This window comes from Hydra viridissima, unplaced genomic scaffold (genome assembly GCF_058129835.1).
Source record: "Hydra viridissima isolate aposymbiotic clone 2 unplaced genomic scaffold, HvirCarnegie_v1 scaffold_8, whole genome shotgun sequence".
NCBI lineage: Eukaryota > Metazoa > Cnidaria > Hydrozoa > Anthoathecata > Hydridae > Hydra > Hydra viridissima.
The window spans coordinates 10,873,196-10,891,760 of NW_028324307.1; the positions used below are offsets into that span (position 1 = coordinate 10,873,196).

Genomic DNA, 18,565 nt, shown 5'->3' on the forward strand with positions numbered 1-18,565 from the left:
CAAATGCAGTTATGCATGTGACAATTTTACCTCGTAAATAAGAAACATTGATTCAAGCATCGAGTCTTCAACAGGTTCATACTCCGTTGAATATTTTCATATTTCTTTTATTTCTTTTCGAACTTCAATTTTTTAAAAGCTTGATGGTTTTCACATTTTTTAGCTTTAGCTAATAAGTAATAAGTCCAATATCTTATTTATACAAACACTCTAATTTCAAAGAAAATAAACTGTTTATATAAATAAAAAATTGGCAAAGTTTTAGAGAAGAGCATTATATACAGCTGATAATTCAATAAGGACGTACGATGTCATAATATGGCGAACTGTTATTTACATATTTCACGTCTCTTTGGATTGAATCTTAATTCTCAAACTTATAAACTTCTTTTGAATTTTAACAATACAAAATGCTGCCATAAGTAATTTGAACAATGCAAAATGCTCCCATAACTAATTTACTTCTAAATTGAATTCGGAGCTTTAAAGTAAAAATCATTTTTACTAATAAGTAAAAAAACTAATTTGGGCTTACTTTAACATCGTATCAAACCTTATGTTTTCTTTGGCTTTTTTCAGACTTCAGGTTCGTTGTTAATTTTTATAATTGTTATCATTCCTAGAGCTTTCAAGTTTCTATTTAAACTAAAGTTTAATACATTACAGAGGTAAAGTAATTTAAGTTTAGTCACCATAGTCTCTGATATTCTAATTACTCGACCAATTAACAACATATTAAGGGCCTACTTGAGCAGGGGCGGTTGGAACGTTCTATATCCTACCCCATCTCACCCTCTCCTCAATGGGTGTAATTTCATTTTTTTTTTTTTTTTTTTTTCTGTTTTACATAGACTTTATAATAATTTTTTAGTACGTGTAACCTGTTATAAACATTGTTCTTAGTTTACTTTGTATTTTTTAACACGGAAAAATGTTTACACGCTTTGATCGATCAATGATTGTCGAGCAACCTGATTGATCAATAATTATTGAGCAATCTGATTAACGTTTGGTCGATCAATGTGTGTAAACAATTTTAGTTCCATTTTTCGGAAATATGAACACAGATACAAAAACTGATAACATAACAACATAGCTTACAAACTCTTAGCTGAAATTAACTAAGTACTAAGTTCGAGGATTTATACTTTTAATTCAACCTTTAAAGAACTTTTTTTTCAGTAATATTTGTTAAAGTTGGAAATTTGTTTTAACAAGAAAATAAAAGCTTTTGAGATAAATGTTCACAATGTAAAAACGCTCATAATGGGACGCCGCTCAATTCCGTATTATCGAAAAAATAGCTAAAAGATAAAGAAATTTATCTTAGAAAATGTAAACTTATATGACCTAAAAACAAAGTTGCTCCTTCCAATTTTTAAAATTGGAAAGTCAAAATTAATTTTGAAGAGAGGAGGCTGAGTTGTTAACATCCACGTTGCTGTAAGAAGGCCTAAATATCTGTTGTTGAACTATGAGAAATGATATGATAAATATCTGTTGTTGAACCTATGAGAAATGATATGATAAATGTTGTTGTTGAACTTGTTGAGACTGCGGGTTTCTTTAATTGTTTCCGGTAATTTTATCTTCCTAACAAGACCGAGGTTCCCAAACAAAAAGAAAAAAGTTTTGCCAAAAATTAACTTGCATTTTTTTTGTATCACTTTTTAATATACTTGCATCGCATATGGATCATCCTTACATCGTGCTTGCATGATGGATGATGCGTGCACCAGGCTTGTATTTGTCTAAGAACGATAAAAATCGCGCATAACATGTAAATTTTTTTTAGCAATTTTTTATCTTTAAGGGAATCAAAATTAATTTTGCTGAAAATCGAAGTCTAATAAAAGCTTATACATGAACAAATACTGAATTTGTTTCTGATAACGCTCACGCTTTTCAAGCCTTTGTATTGATTTAAGTAAATTCTTTAGATTTTAACGACTTTGTTCTTAAACTCATTATGAACGGAACTCTCGTGCCTTTTAGACAATTAATTGGGTAAACAAACGAAAAGAGACGAAAAGTTTTACCTTAACTGTTTCGATTGTTTGCGTAAAAAAGACTTCAAAAAAAAAAAAAATTTTTTTTTAATTATAGGATTTATAACTGTATTATAAAATTTTGGGTCCTTTTTTAGTAAAACATCGAAGACTTTAAATTTATATTTTTATAACAATAAAAGTATAATTAACAATTATAAAATAAAAAACCTTTTTGTGCTACTTCCACAAAATATTTAACTTATTTCAAAAATAATAAAAACGTTTCATGGCAACAAAGTTTCATAGCAACAAAATTTTGTAGCAAGCAGCAAAGTTTATACAAATGCGTAACTAATATGATTAGATCTTAAAACAACTCGATCAAAACTCTTCGTTTAATTAACACGTTTTCGTGAGCTTATTATAAATTAAATATAAATATACTTTAAATTCCTTTGTTACACCCACACGCACGCACACACACACACACACACACACACACACACACACATATTATGTAGCATCAATATAATCAATATAAAAGCTATATACTCTTTGCAATTAATTGATTTTGTAACCAAAGAAAATTTATTTTATAAGTTTTACTTATTTCATTTATCTACTAATAACAAAGTAGCAATAACAAAGTGAATATCTTTCTCCTTGGTGAGAAAACATTTCTCTTTCTTCAAAAAAACCTTATTCATACTTGCACTTTGATACACGAAAATAAAAATTTCATTAGTAATCGAGTTTACATTCTTAAAAATTTGGTAGTAAAAAAAATTATTTAGGACTCTTTTTTCTAAATTTAATTTTTAACAACATTCATTGTTTGTTCTTAATTTTTTGAATTACTCAAGGTGATCGAGCAAAATTTATCCTGCCAAGCATCAGGAATTTATTGGGTTGTACTTAAGAATTCAAGTATTCCCTTACTAATAAAATTGCATTAAAAACTGCTTCAGTAATTGTGCTAATTTGAGAATGTCGGAGATAGTGCCAAAAGATAAGATAATAATAGTGAGCAGATTATTCTGACTCGTTTAAAATGATGTTTTCTTTTATGTTAAACACGTTTCTTTATATTTCCCTTAAAAGAATGACGTATCTTCAGAATGGTTTCTATCCACGTTTAAAAAAATCTTTTTAAAGAGACGCACTATTAAAGCGGACAAGAGTTTCACTTAAGTTGCGCAGTATTTAAATGGAAGCCAAAGGTGAAAGAAAAATCTTATGTATCGCCTGCAACTCGATGGTTAGTATAAAGTTATTTTGTTTTTCGGCAGTCATCTTTGTGAAACTAAACTGCTGACACAGTATTTTGAAAAAAATAGAGCAGACTACATTTTCTGAGTTTTATGTTATCTCGTATTTAACTCTCATTTAGGTGTAATCAGTAATCTTTGTATCCAAATCAACTTTTTAGAGTTAAACAAAAGCCATACTTTTCTAAACCAAAAATTGTCACATTATGAACGTTATTTTTTTAACATTGGTCGACTACTGTTAGTTCCCTTAGTCAACTATATTCACTGAAAGGTCTATCACGTGATAATCACGTGTTGATTTTTTTTTTTTTTTTAAGGTGGTCCTATACCATTAAAAATGGAAAATTTCAATTTTTTTTTTTTACATAATTTTGTGCAAAATTTATACTAGTTTAAGTTTTTTTAATAATTTTAAATAAATTCAGAACACAAGTTGGTATATTTTTAATTTTAAACAAAGTGCTGAAATTGTTTTGCGTAGTTACGCCCCTAGCAACGTAATTTTTAAAATTAAAAAAGTTTCCTCTGATCTTTTTTACCCACTGCTAAAATGAATGTTTGAAAATGTTAATATGTTTAAAAACAATATGTTTGTATTCAGTTTGCCTAGAATGTAATCAAATGGGATTATGTACTCAAAATTTAACAACAGAAAAGAAAGGATGGGCAAATAAACTGAGACTTTCCTGTACTTATTGTCAATGGAGTAAAAATATTTTTACCTCTAAAGAAATTATTTTACCAAATAAAAGTGGTCAAAAATGTTTTGACATTAACACTAGATGTGTTATGGCATTTCGAGAAATTGGCAAAGGTCTTGCATCAATTCAGACCTTTTCGCGTATACTAAGTTTAACAGATCCTATAAATCTCAAAGCTTATAACGAAATTAACAACAAAATGTTAGATTCATACATGACTGCTGCTAATGAAAGTATAACCAACGCAGTTAGGGAATGCAAAGCCAATGTAGATGAAGTTGTTGAATGTACTGTATCTCTAGATAGGACATGGCAAAAAAGAGGTCATGATTCTCTCAATGGTGTTGTTACAGCAATATCTCGTACTAACAATAAGGTTATTGACTATGAAGTACTTTCAAAAAAGTGTCAAGCTTGCCTGTCATGGCATAATAAAAAAGACACAAATGAATACCATATATGGAACAGCAGCCATAACTGTTCAATAAACCACAAGGGCTCAGCAGGCTCAATGGAGACACAAGGAGCTATAGCAATTTTTCATCGATCAATTCAAGAAAACGGTTTGCGCTATAAAAATTATGTTGGAGATGGTGACAGCTCATTTCTTAAAGTTGTAGAGAGTAAGCCATATGGTGAAGATTTTGTTATTAATAAACTTGAATGTGTTGGTCACATACAAAAAAGACTTGGGAATAGACTACGTTCACTACGACAGAGTATGAAAGGACAAATTTTAGTAGATGGGAAAAAACTTGTTGGAAAAGGGCGCTTAACTGAATCTGCTATTAACTTACTGCAAAACTACTTTGGCATGTCCATCAGACAAAACTCTGAAGTTTATAGCATGAAAAAAGCCATTATTGCAGTTTTGCTTCATTGTAGTGAGTCGGACACTAAAGCTCAAAGACATCTATATTGTCCAAGAACCAATGATAGTTGGTGCAAATGGTACAAGCTAAATGAAGTGAAAAGGCTAAATTATGAACCTAAGTTGTCACTGCCCGCTGCTATTAGAGATGTTTTAAAACCAATTTTTATGGACCTAAGTACCGATAGTTTATTGATTAAATGTTTGCATGGAATGACCCAGAATGTCAATGAATCACTTAATGCAATGATTTGGTCTCGATGCCCTAAAAATCAATATTGCAGTCAAAAAATAATTAAAATTGGTGTTTGTTCAGCAGTTATTCATTTTAATGATGGATTTAATGGGCTTCATAATGTATTTAAATTTTTAAACATTACTCCTGGAGCTTCATTTTGCATAAATGGTCCAAAACGAGATTTATGTAGAATAAAAAAAGCTAACAAGAAGTCAAGTAGTTCCTATAAAAAGCAAAGAAAAGTTTTAAGAGCTAAAAGAAAGGGTTTTATTGATGAACAGACAAACACAAATAACTATGAGTCTTATATAACTGGAGCATATTGATTTTTTTATGTGTGATGTTATTTTGATACTTGTTATTTTCTATTTATTTTCTTATTTTTGTTTTTCTCAGTTTTTGATTTTTGCCTATTTTTAGTTACCGTTTCCAGAATAAAATCTCCTAGGTTTTACAATTTGACCTAAAAATTTCCCAAGTTATTCATTTAAGTTTGATCTACAACCTGAACTAAAATGAAAGTTTTTTACTTTGTATTTTTTGAAATTTTGATATAAGAACTAACATAACTATAGTCACTTTTTGATATAAATGGTCTTTTATCTATAAAATATAAACTACTCAATAAATTTTATTGATTTTAGTTCAAATTGTTCTTCATAGTAATAAAAAACTTTTTGTAAAATTTTATTTAATAAGTAAATATGGTTTAAAAGTTATTAAGGAAACAGTAATTGGGGTATTTCGGGTCCCAACATGGTTTATTAACCCCGTAAAAAAACTTTTTCAAATTTTTTTGGTTTTTTTTCTTTTTTTATACCTGGGCATCCTATTATATGCAGTAAAAAGTGTTTTAAGGTCAAACGTCAGCGACACAAGTTTGATGGTATTGGACCCCCTTAATATATACTTTTCTTTTATTTATGAAATAAAATAAAAATAATTCTTGAGAATTGCTTTCGAAAATTGTTTTTGAAAATTATTTCTGGAATTCTTTTTTTGAAAATTATTTTTGAAAATCACTTTTGAAAATTATTGGATTCATGTTTAACTTTGATAAATTAGCGTACGTTACAATTACGCATATTTGTTACGGAAATATTGGGTTTAATACATCTGTATATTATATTAGTTTACTGAAATATAGTATACGGTTGACTGATTAGACATGTCGGAGTTTCAGGCATGAAATAAGCAGCAAATTAAATTTTTCAAACTGTGTTACATTGTTTAGAATCAGACTCTAAAATCAAAGCTGTCAGATTTTTCAATCATTTTGATGCTCGTACGGTGCTATTCTAAAAGGTCAATTAGTGGCATTTGATACTCGTGTAGCGCAATTTTAAAGGTCACTTAGTGGTATTTTAAAGATCATGTAAACGCTATATGGCTTTATAAATAATAAAAATGATATGTTAAAAAATTAAATTTGTTAGGTAGAATTTATAATATGAATTTGTTTAAGGCTCTTTTTTATTTTCAAAACAATGATTTCCTTAAAACTTATTATATTTAGCAGCCATGTACAGTGAAGACATGCGATTGTGGTCGGGTTTTAACCGGTTTTCCTTCAGGTTTGAAATTTTTTTTAACTTGGTTCAACGGGTTTTAGCTCCAGTGTTATACAGCGGAATTTAACTCAACCGTTGTTCTGTGGATTTGTAACTTATTTTAAAAATGACTTTTCCAGGAATTTGAACTATTTAAGATGGCGTGTGTTTCTAAATAAGTTGTATGACCACTCTGTAAAATGTAAAAGATAATGTGCTGGCTTTTGTAATCTAATTTGAAAATTTCAAACTTTATCCTAAAGTAATGATGTCTAAATCATTTTATTCGTTTAATGTGAATGTCAAACCACAATATGTTATTAATGGTTTGGCATTTAAACTGAAATAGATTAAAAAATAATTTTAAATAGGCGAAAAACTTAAGCGAACATTTTTTTAAAAAATTTGTCATTCGTTTTAGACTGATTTTATTTGCATTTATAAAACAATAAAAATAATCGTTGAAAAAAACTTATTTTCTACTACTTTTTTTTCTTTTTTTTTTTGTTTGTTTTTCTTTTGCAAGCTTTTTCCATCTGTTATAAAATATCTTCATACTAAAAAAGTCCGAAAATCATTCCAACATAAGAAGCGTCTGATGGTCTCTCAAATGATTTTTTGCGTGAACAAAGTGAGTTGACTGCAACTTTGAAAAAAAAAACAACAAAAAACAAAAAAAAAAACTTTAAAGATGGCGGCTAGCGACAGAAAAAAACACATTTCATTTTAACAATATATTTAACTGGTATTACAACACAAATAATGCTTCTTAAAAGCCTAATTGTGTTATATAAGTTTTACAAATTTAAATTTGATAACTTTTTAAATATTATTCTTTTACGAAAACGATCACAATCTTTTCAAAAGATGAAACAAGCAAGAGAGAGGTGCCTTAAAAGAAAAAATCGTAGTTGCTGGTTTAAAACTGGCAGAACTGATTTATGGTGGCATAATATAATAACTGGTGTAGCTCCCATTGATGTATGGAAAACAAATTTTAGCTTTTCACGAACTATTTTCATGAATTTGATTTCAGAGTTAAGCCCTTATTTATCTCCTGACCCTTTTTAGCCTAACTCTAGAGCTCTATCAGCAGATAAAAAAGTAGCTATTATTTTATATTACCTAAAAGATACTGGATCTTTGGTATATAAATTTTAAGTACACGGAAGTTGTCAGATTTATTATTAAATTTAATATTTTACGCGGAAGCTTTCAAATTTAAAAAATTTAAGAGCTTATACGCATGCGTACAAATTTATGTAAGAAATTAACCAGCTCGTTTGCCGAGATCTCGGCAAAAAACAGTGAGATCTCGTTGTCCGGGCTAGCTCGTTTATTCATATAAACGCAAAATAAAATTAAGTTAAAATATTGATGACGTCGATATCTTCGTAAACGGGCTGGCTCGTTTGCCGAGCCAGTCCGCTTTCCATATAAACAGGTCCTTAACCAAAAATGTCAATATGAAATCGTCCTACTCATCAATACCCTTTTAAACTTTCCTCGTCACAAACATTTCATTTATAAAAACAATTTGTGCTTGCGTTTTAGATTGTAGGAGACAAAGAAAGAGGCCGCATCGGCCAAATTCCGTTAACTCTGATTGGATTGTGGTCACTGAAAGAAAAAAGGTGATTATTTTATTGTTAAAAAAAAGTTAAAGAAGTTTTATGGATTTTAAATAAAAGTTGTCCACTGACTCCCCTTATCGTTAGGATTACGAAGACAGGGATGAGAGGGAAGTTCACGTGAAACGTACTCCTTCTTGCAAAAAGAAGAACCGAAGCAAATATAGAAATTCGAAGAAGAGAGCGTCGGTAACACAGCCAAAGGTTTCAGGCAAAAGAAAAAAAGGTCTCTCTGATCCACGTTTTTATACAAACTTTTACTTTGATCGTTGCAAAAGTTATCAAACCAACGCCAACGATGCAGACTTCAAGTTTGACTTTTCTTCATTCAATTCTAACCTTCCGTACTACCCGACTGCACTCGAGGAAATAAATCGCAAAGTGAGTAGAGTAAACAGGTTTTGGAGCGACTTGAACGAATCTTGACAATGATACAAAGTTTCATTAGCAAAAGTACAACAACGATAACGGTGCTACCTGAACGAGGGCGATAATTTTTTAGAAGAGTTATAAACGAAGTCTTTTTAAAAAAACTGTTTCATAAAACAAAAAAATTGAAATTTTTTCAAGCTATTAATCTAAATGGGGTTCCAAAGGACTTAGGCGGAACTCAAAGGCTATTGTTGGAGCTCAATTGAACAAACTATGCACTAGATTCCAGGTTTTCCTAGATTCCAGGCTTTCATAAAATTTTTTTTCACTGTTTAAAAAGAACTTTAAATAATTAACAGATCAGCTGTCTTAACTACAAGTATTGATAATTACGACAATAGTTTTTGTGTTAAGTTAATAACAGTGTTAAATATAATATATAATTTATATATATTGTTTGTAATTAACATTAATTAAGACAAAGATACTTTTTACAACAATATTTTTTTGATGGTATTGTTTGTTTAAGAATGAGATAATTGAAAGCATTCGATACAAAGACATGATTAAAGATATTTCTTTATATCTAAAGGATTCCAACAGCTTCCTTTCAATTTTACGAGGTACCTTTAAAATGCAACTGCTGGATTCCATTTTATGTCTTTCTTACATTTTTCTTCAACTTTAGACTGTTTTTGATGTTTTTTCTAAAAAAATATTTTTGAAGTACTCCACACGGTAAAAGAAAAAAAGAAAAAAAAAAAAAAAAAGAAAAGTTCGAAGTGTTTGACCGCTTAGAATACTCGTACTTGACACTTTCGTTTCAAAAATCAGGAATGAAGACTCTGATCTTTCTTTCAACACTGTTTATAGCCTGCAAAAGTTTTGACTCTTTACGCGATGAAAGAAAAGCTGTTTATGACATTGGTCACCGGCCGTGGCGTGAAGGTGGTAGCCAAATCAAGGAAGATTGGACGCAACAAAGATTGGAAAAACGTGGTCGGCCTTGGCGAGAAAGTCGTAACGAAAAGGAAGATTTCGAAGAAGAGGACCAAAACTTTAAAGACTTTGAACTCTTGCGATTATGTCAACGTAACGTTAAGATAAGTGGACCTTTGCATGATAATCGGAAAACAAAAATAAAAAGGAGTCGATTATGGGCATGCCGCCAATTGAACGAAAGCAATCTAAACTGGAGAGAAGACATTCGTAAAGAAGGTTTGAGACAAAAATCTACCAGGAAAGGAAGCGAGCAGGCTGACAAAAGTAGCAATAAAACTAAAGCACTGAAAGAAAAGAAATCTTTTTAAAAGTGAAACAGTTTTGCTGAGTATCAAAATGTTTTTATTTAAGAAAAAATCTCAGTTTTTACAACTGTTCAGCAGGGGAAGCAGCGAATGTAAGGTCGTGCGCGTATGTGATTGAGGTGAAGAAAATGAGAATGAGGTGAGAGTGAAGGCGAGGGAAGGGGAGTCTTCTTAAATGACTGGTCTTCTTAAATGACTATTTTTGAAAATATTTTTAAGTACAAGGTTTGCCACCTAAACACGGAATGAAGATTACTTATCACTTTTCAAAATGTTCAAACAATTCAAAAAACTTAGAACTTTGAAGCATGATGTGCTCATCATGCTTCATTATGCTCGGGAACATCAGTAGCTCGCTAGTTAGAAAAGTGAATCTTTTGTCAGTAGCTCACTGACGGATTTGAGAAATCTCTTTCTTAGTCGTGTGATAAAGTTTCTAAACATCACTTTTCTAGAATTGGATTACTGCCATTTATGACCTACAACTATGTTATGGATACGGAAAAAAAAAAAGAATAAAAACTAAGATGGTGACAGACAACCGATTTGTTACATTAGCATGATTTACAATTTCTTTCGTTAACAATATAAAAGTTTACAAAATTAGTTAAAAACAGAGAGCTTTTGGTTCCGTTGTTAACTCATGTTTTAGTAGAAGGCGGAAATGCCCGCACCATTTCCCTAAATTCAGGGAAATAGATTCGCCGGTTTCTCTCCAACCTAAAAATATAAATAGATATTTTTCTCTCAGTGTCATTTACCAAGAAAAAAATCTTTGACAGGTTTATCGCAATTTATTTTTCAAGCGTTTTCAAAAATCCTCCAAGACAAAAGTTGTTTTGTTAGGAACTTTTTCTTTAAGACGACAGTGGGCAGGACGTCTTGGTGTGCTTATGTTGACGGAAGGTCGATCAGTTTTCTACAACATCCAATTGGTACTACTTGTTCAACGTTGAACATTTGTTCATCAAAGTGTTTTCAAAACTCAAAACCGATTGTTCATCAAAGTGCAACACTTTGATGAACAATCGGTTTTGAGAAAGTTGGAGGTCGCTGATTAAAAAAGAAAAGGAATGGAATACGGAGGAGTTTCCCATAGAGAATGATATTTTCTTTTACTAATTTGTTACAAATATAAACTCGATTTCAAATAAATTGTTAATTTTCGTGTATCAAAGTGCAGTTAGTGAATAAGGTTTCTTTGGAGAAAAAAGAAAGAGAAATGTTTTCTCACCAAGGAGAAAGATATCCACTTTGTTATTGCTACTTTGTTATTAGTAGATAAATGAAATAAGTAAAACTTATAAAAATAAGTTTTCTTTGGTTACAAAATCAAACAATTTACAAAGAATATATAGCTTTTGATGCTACATACATACATACATACATACATACATACATACATACATACATACATACATACATACATACATACATACATACATACATACATACATACATACATACATACATACATACATACATACATACATACATACATACATACATACATACATACATACATACATACATACATACATACATACATACATACATACATACATACATACATACATACATACATACATACATACATACATACATACATACATACATACATACATACATACATACATACATACATACATACATACATACATACATACATACATACATACATACATACATACATACATACATACATACATACATACATACATACAGTGGCGTATCTAGGGTAGGGCAGGCAGGGCACGTGCCTTGGGCGCCAGACTGAAAGGGGCGCAAAATAGGCTTGGTTGCGATACAATAAGCAAGAATTATATAAAATAAGTTAAGAAATAATATATCATATAAAATAAAAATATTATATAAAATAAAATTTGTGTCATCATTTGTTAAAAAGTTGTAATTAAGCACTTTATGTGGGGGAAGAAGGGCGCAAGATCGGTGTTTGCCCCAGGCGCTATTTACCCTAGGTACGCCACTGCATACATACATACACTACTGAGATCAATATTTAAATTTGTTCTTCCCACTTTGTTCTTTTTCTCTGTGTTAGTAATTATAAGATATGGTTTGTGTATAAGTAAATACATTTCATCTTGAGCAGTTAAGTACGATTAAAAATGACAGCTCGTATCCATGGCCTACCCATGACAGCTCGTATCTACAGCCTTCTTTTCTGCTTAAATCGAAAAAAAATAGAAGGTCAGTTTGAAAATCGTATATTCTGCCGGATGGACAAACTTTCTCAAATCAATTTTAATTATCGCGATATAAATTTAAAGTAAGCATATCTGGCCCAGGATGAAAATTTTTACGTTGGCTAGCTTAATCTAAATTCCACTTAACTTTGAATACTTAATTGTGGCTTCTTTTTTATATAAGATAATAATTATGGTTAATAAATGCTTTTTATTATGGTTGCACCTCTAATTATATTTGTTGTAAAGTAGTCCCAGTTTTTTGTTTTCCAAAGTACAATTATTTGAGAAAGACATAGGTTATATTTGGCAATAGAAATTTTGGGACTGTCTGTACTGTGCAAGAAATAAAAGTACACAAATTCTCAAAAATAAGCTTCAAAAGTATAAAAAAAACTCTACCACAAACTGATTAAAAATGAAACAAAATATTTTCATTTTTCTCTGTGTCTTTTTTTAAATGCAACAATGTTATCTGCAACAATTGAACCCCTGACTCTTTCTGGTGTTATTAAAATAAATATTTGAAAAAACAATCTGTATAATTTCTTTTCCATGACTTTGATGGTTTGTACATAAAAATGGTTGATACCCTTCTCTCCAAAAATTAACTTTGCTGCTTTACAGTGTTGCATTTGAGACTGATAAATAATATCAAAAATGTAATCTATCATAGCAAAACTGTCAAAGACATATTCTAAAATCAGTACTGATAGAGTTGTTAGCCCACCTCTGGACAATTTATTTAAATAACTATGATCAGTTGACTCCTGTTGAAAATGTTTTGTACAAAGCAATTTGCAACATACTCAAAACTTCTTAATTAATATTTTGGTAATAAAACCAGCAACGTAACTGGCAACTTCACGAGAACCATCCAATAAAGTCACACTATCAAAATCTCATTGATTTTCTCCATCAAGGATCTAACATGTTATATATCTTCTTTTATTTGGCTTATACTCTCACAATAAATAACATCTTTCAAACTGACAAGGAATCTACTACCGCTCAATTGACAGTATTATCATCTTTTTTTTTTACCATGTGTATCAAGTAATTTTGTAAAAGAAGAAACATTTGAAGCATGTTTGCCACAAACAACACCTTGAACATTAAAACTATTTTTTATTAAAAATTCAATCAGGTTAAGAATTTCAGACTTTAACCGTCACTGTTCAATTTTACAATTGGAATTGCTATGACAACACAGGAGATATTTTCTTTCAAACCAACAATCATGAAAGAAACAATGCTTCTATAACATCTGTTTTTCTCACTAATCTCAGTTAAATTTAGTGATCGACCGAAACCGAAATTTGAGCCGAAACTGAAAGTACCGAAATTTCGGTTCAGTAAAGCCGTAGCCGAAGCCGAAATTGAAATTTCGGCCGAAATTTCGGCCTAAGCCGAAACCGAAACAGCCGAAATTTGAAAAAAAATGTTAAAAATCCCTGAACCTTTTATGATCACCGAATTAAAGCAAAAAAAACTATTTTACGTATATCTAAGCAATCACCATGTAACATAATTTGATAAAAACTATAATATGTCAAAAAAAAAAGTAGAATATGTCAAGACATTTTAATAATTAAAGTTAACAATTGAAATATTTTCTCTACAGAATAAACTTTTTTCCATGTTTTCTGGCAAAAGTCTGTTTCTTTCATTTGAAAGAATGTCTCCAGCAGTTGAAAACAACCTTTCAACTTCGGTAGATGTTGGTGGAGGTGTAAGGAATCTCTTTGCCATTTTTGCCAAACCAAACTTTGCTTTTAATGTTGTTTTTTCTTCATACTCTTTCCAAAACTCTAAACAGCATGAAGATGTTGGGCTTTCTAAGTACTCGTTTAAAACTTCCTTTGCTAATTTGGAAGTTGGATTTTTGGATCTTGTATTTTGTGACTGTGCAATTATATTTTGCATCATTGAAGAAAACCCAGTGTTCTCAATAGACTTAGTTTTCATCACAGGAGTAGTTTCATTTTGGCTCAAAATGGAACTGTCTAATTCCAAAAGAACTTGTTTTTTTGCAGCTTGAAAGGCTTCTTGGGATCTAAAGAAGTGGTGCTTGTATCTGGGATCAAGAAGTGTTGCTATTGCAAAATGATCAATGGTTTCTAAATCAAAAAAACGTGCCTCCATTGCTTTCTTTAAAGCATTTTTCATGCCAATCACTTCTTCGTCATCAGAGGGAACTTCGAATGATTTCAGGATAGTTGTCACAATTGGAATACATGCACTGATGCAAGCATCCTTTCCAGAGAGCAATTTGGTGGCTTCTTCGAAAATCGCTAAAATGTGTACCAGCTTTTCACACAGGTTCCAATCCTGTACAGTGAACTCAATGCCGCTGGAAGGACGGATTAGCAGCGTGGTAGCAATTGCTGATTTCAAGTACAGAATTCTTTCAAGCATGTAATATGTTGAATTCCAGCGTGTTGGGACATCATTTTTGAGTCCGAGCCTGTCAAAATTGTTCATTTGAACCTCTTGTTGTTTGTAAAGCTCAGCAAAGAAGGAATTTGAAAAAGAAGCATGAGTGCAAAGCTTTCGACATTTTTCTATCAAGTTTACAGCACTCTGGAGTGAAAAAAGTTCTTTTTTAATCACTAGTTGAAGTGAATGATTTAGACACCCAGCAGACTTGTAAACACACTGTGGTTCTTTGAAAGCTGCTTTTATATTTGCAGCATTGTCTCTTAAGCAGAATGTGATCTTGTCCTTTAGCTCCCACTCTTTCACAACATTCTCAACTCTTTGAAAAATGTTTGAAGCAGTATGTTTTTCATCAAACTTGGAACATGACAGGCAGAATTTGATCCGCTCCCATTTGTCTGAAATGAAGTGTGCCATCATGCCCAAGTACTTATGATGAAAGGATGACCAAGCGTCCAGAGAGATGGAGATAGTTTCAGCATTTTTTTCGTTAAGCATAACTTTCGTTGCAAGCTTAATCTTTTCATAGGCTGGATTGAGCATGCTTCGGTAGTATTTCTCACTTCCAATGTCAAAGTGTGGTTTAAAAAGTGCATGATGGCGTAAAAATCCCGGATTATTCACAATTGACCAAGGCTGTAAGTCGAGGATAATCATTTCAAATATAGATCTATGAAACTTAAGACCTTCTTCGGAATTTGAATCAATTTTTGAGATATTGTCAACCCAGCCAGGCATTGTAAATTGCAGCATTTCAGTCCTCTGGCGTTTTGATCTGATGTCAAATAAAGGTATTGTTCTTTTTTTAATTGTAAGAGGCTCAAGCTGATCTGAAGTTGGTATATTTTCAGGATTGTCGGTAGTTGTGAGTATTGCTTTTTCAGTTAGGAGATTTTTTAGAGTAAGCTGTGGATACCGACTTCTTAAATGTGATGAAAGTCCGCTAAGTGATTGAAGTTTTGGATTGTGGGATCCACGAGATATTTTCAAATTGCAGATATTGCAAGTTGCGTATTTGGAATCACTGGCTGTTACGGTAAAATGATTCCACAAATAGCTTTTCTTTCGATTATTTTCCATTGTAAAATTTAGCACTGAGAAACTTTGATTAAATTATTGATTTTGGTTACTTAACTTAAATGTTAACTTATTTAAAGAATGATTTGAGAATAGTAACTTGAATCAATTATGTAACGTGACTTCAATTAAAATTTCTACAATTGTTATAGTTAAAAATTGATTTACTAACAAACGATTAAAATTAGGAAATCGTCATGATCCCACTCTAAATTAAAAAAAAGTTATCTAGACTTTAAAAAAAATCTTATAAAAGTTTCGGTTCATTTCGGTTGTGGTTTGAACCGAAATTTCGGCCGAAACAGGAAAAGTAAAAAATTGCTGTCGCAGAAATTTCGGTTTCGGCTTCGGCCGAAACTTCGGCCGAAGCCGAAAGTTTCTGTTAACTAACGTTAATTAATATTAGCATGACGTAACAACAAAGTTCGCATAATTAAAACATATTTTAATTTCCTCATCGTGGGTTATAGTATCTTTCGCTTACCTAAAACATCTTGCAAAGATAATTTCTTATTTTTGCGAGCAGCCATCTTTTATTTAAAACTTGAAATAAATTGGTTGTTTATGCTGATAGAACCTTCTAGCACAAACAATTTTTGAGGAACTTTATAATTCTGAACGATTGCTACAAAACCCTGCGTTGCAATTGGAACTTTTATCAAAAACTTGTTCAAATCTGGAGATTTTTATAAAGGGTTTTAACAGATGATAGACATTGTCTACACCATCATGATTATGTTTACAACTCATTTTTTTCCAAAATGTCAGTTAGAACCCTATTATTCTCAATCGACGATATATATATATATATATATATATATATATATATATATATATATATATATATATATATATATATATATATATATATATATATAATATATGTATATATATTTATATATACACTGCAGGCCAAAAGTTTCCGGACACTTGGATTTTGTTTAATTTTTTAGTTAAAACTCCCATAATTATTTCAAAAAAATTCAAATATCATATTTATTTTATAAAAGATACGTATAGTTACTATTTAAGAAAAAAAAAAAGACAAAAATGAAATAAAAAAAGTACTAACAACACTATTATTAAACTGTTTTTTCGTCAAAAAGTAACCCACGAGTTTTTATCACTTTTTGGGCGATCCGTGGCATCCAATATATTAATTAATTTATTATTTCGGGTGTAATTGATAACCAGGATTTTTCTAATATCTGCCACAGGTGCTCTTAGGATGTTGGGCATTTTTGTCTGACCTTTCTGGCCAATTTTTCCCACAGTAACTCTATTAGGTTCAAATCTGGTGATTGGGCCGGCCAGGTCATGTTTTTGAGGACATCATTAACCTCTTGTTCCTTTATATAGTTCTTACATAATTTTGAGGTGTGTTTAGGGTCATTGTCCTACATAAAAACAAAACCACGACTAATAGTTCTTAAGCCAGAAGGTATAGCATTGTTTTCTAGAATTGTTTTATATTGTTCTTTTTTCATAATACCCACATTTTTAGCTAGGTCACCTACACCAATTGAAGAAAAACATCCCCATACCATAACAGACCCACCACCATGCTTGATTGTTGGCACTAAACACTCTGGGATCATTTTTTCTTTTGTTGTTCTTCTGATGTAAATTCTAGGTCTTTGCCCAAACAGTTCAAATTAGTACTTAGTTACCATAGTACTTTTCCCCAGTCTTCTTCTGTCCAATTTTGGTGGTCTATAGCCCATTGTAACCTTTTCTTTTTATTTCCAATCCGTAGCAACGGTTTCCTGACCGCTATACGGCCAGAAAGTCCTGCTTGTCTAAGACGTCGTTTCGTAGTAGTAAATGAAATAGGTTTTGAATGACTCCTATTAAAGCCTGAAAATATTTCCGAGGCCATAAGTCTTCGATTTCTTTTACTCATCAATATTATACTATTGTCTTCAGCTTTTGTTGTCTTCCGTGGTCTACCAGATCTTTTTTTGTCTTCAAAAATACCTGTTTCTTTCCATCGTTCGATGGTATCTTGTACATTACTTCTGGCAACTTATAATTTTTTGCAAATTTTACGAACTGAATAACTTTCTTTATGTAATGTAATTATTTCAAAACGTTTTTCAACCGTTAAAGAAGGTTTTTTACCCATATTTTTAATTAAACAGTCCAATTATAAAATTTTAAAATTTTTTTCAAGATTTTTTAATGCAACCGTCATTAATACCAAATGAAAATTAAACAAAACTAAATATTCTTAATCATTTTAGTCGGATATCATTATATTATAAATATTTACTTCATATTTCAACAAATAAATAACTTTAAGAAGACCAAACTCTTAACGCTATATATCAAGTAAAAATAAACCATTAAAAAAACAAACTTATTTATGTAAGTTTTAGATCAGTACTGACCTCAAAGTTACCTAAACACTTAAAATTAGTAAGTTTAAGTATTGTAAATTAACATTATTGATTAATTTAATGATACAGGATAGATTTTAGTTTTTTATATAAAAATATCAAGTGTCCGGAAACTTTTGGCCTGCAGTTTATATAAATATAAGTTTATAAATAGCTAAATTTTTCAATTTGTCATAACTTTTTGACTTTTCACTGAAAATAAGTGAAATTTTCAACAGTTGTTCATATAATGTGATTACGTACAATAAATTACTCAAAAACATGATAACTTGTAACGGCAGGGAGAAATTCAAATTCTATTGAAATCATAATCGCACAAAAGTTTATAAAAAAATTCACAAAAGAGATACTATTTCTAATTCCTCCACAATTTTTCAACACAGCACTTTAGTATTTTGTTGAATAGCCCTCCAGTAATCCAAATGGTTAATTTGCAGTAAGGAGATTTCAACACTTACAAGTGTGAACAAGAAGCGATAATCGAAGATTTAAAAAAGTTAATAAAAACTTT

At 30.7% G+C, this 18,565-nt stretch overlaps 2 protein-coding genes across 4 annotated transcripts; one reads left to right on the plus strand and one right to left on the minus strand.

The window, feature by feature from the left end:
* Positions 1 to 3,053: 3,053 nt before the first annotated feature.
* Positions 3,054 to 9,114, plus strand: LOC149885048 (uncharacterized). Of its 3 annotated transcripts, none has more exons than XM_090096541.1 (4): positions 3,054 to 3,249; positions 6,592 to 6,646; positions 8,177 to 8,256; positions 8,341 to 9,114. In XM_090096541.1, the coding sequence occupies exons 1-4, from the start codon at positions 3,199 to 3,201 to the stop codon at positions 8,677 to 8,679; spliced, it is 525 nt and encodes a 174-aa protein (XP_089952667.1). In that variant the 5' UTR covers positions 3,054 to 3,198; the 3' UTR covers positions 8,680 to 9,114. The 3 variants fall into 3 exon arrangements, with proteins under 3 accessions (XP_089952667.1, XP_089952669.1, XP_089952666.1); XM_090096540.1 differs by having other exon boundaries at positions 3,069 to 3,249; positions 6,589 to 6,646; XM_090096543.1 differs by lacking the exon at positions 6,592 to 6,646 and having other exon boundaries at positions 3,055 to 3,249.
* Positions 9,115 to 10,539: 1,425 nt separating this feature from the next.
* Positions 10,540 to 15,658, minus strand: LOC149885049 (zinc finger BED domain-containing protein 4-like). The gene is made up of 3 exons (XM_090094610.1): positions 13,771 to 15,658; positions 13,184 to 13,246; positions 10,540 to 10,652 (listed from the first exon to the last, which is right to left on the minus strand). Exons 1-3 carry the CDS (start codon positions 15,656 to 15,658, stop codon positions 10,540 to 10,542), a joined length of 2,064 nt encoding a protein of 687 aa, XP_089950736.1.
* Between the last annotated feature and the right edge of the window lie 2,907 nt (positions 15,659 to 18,565).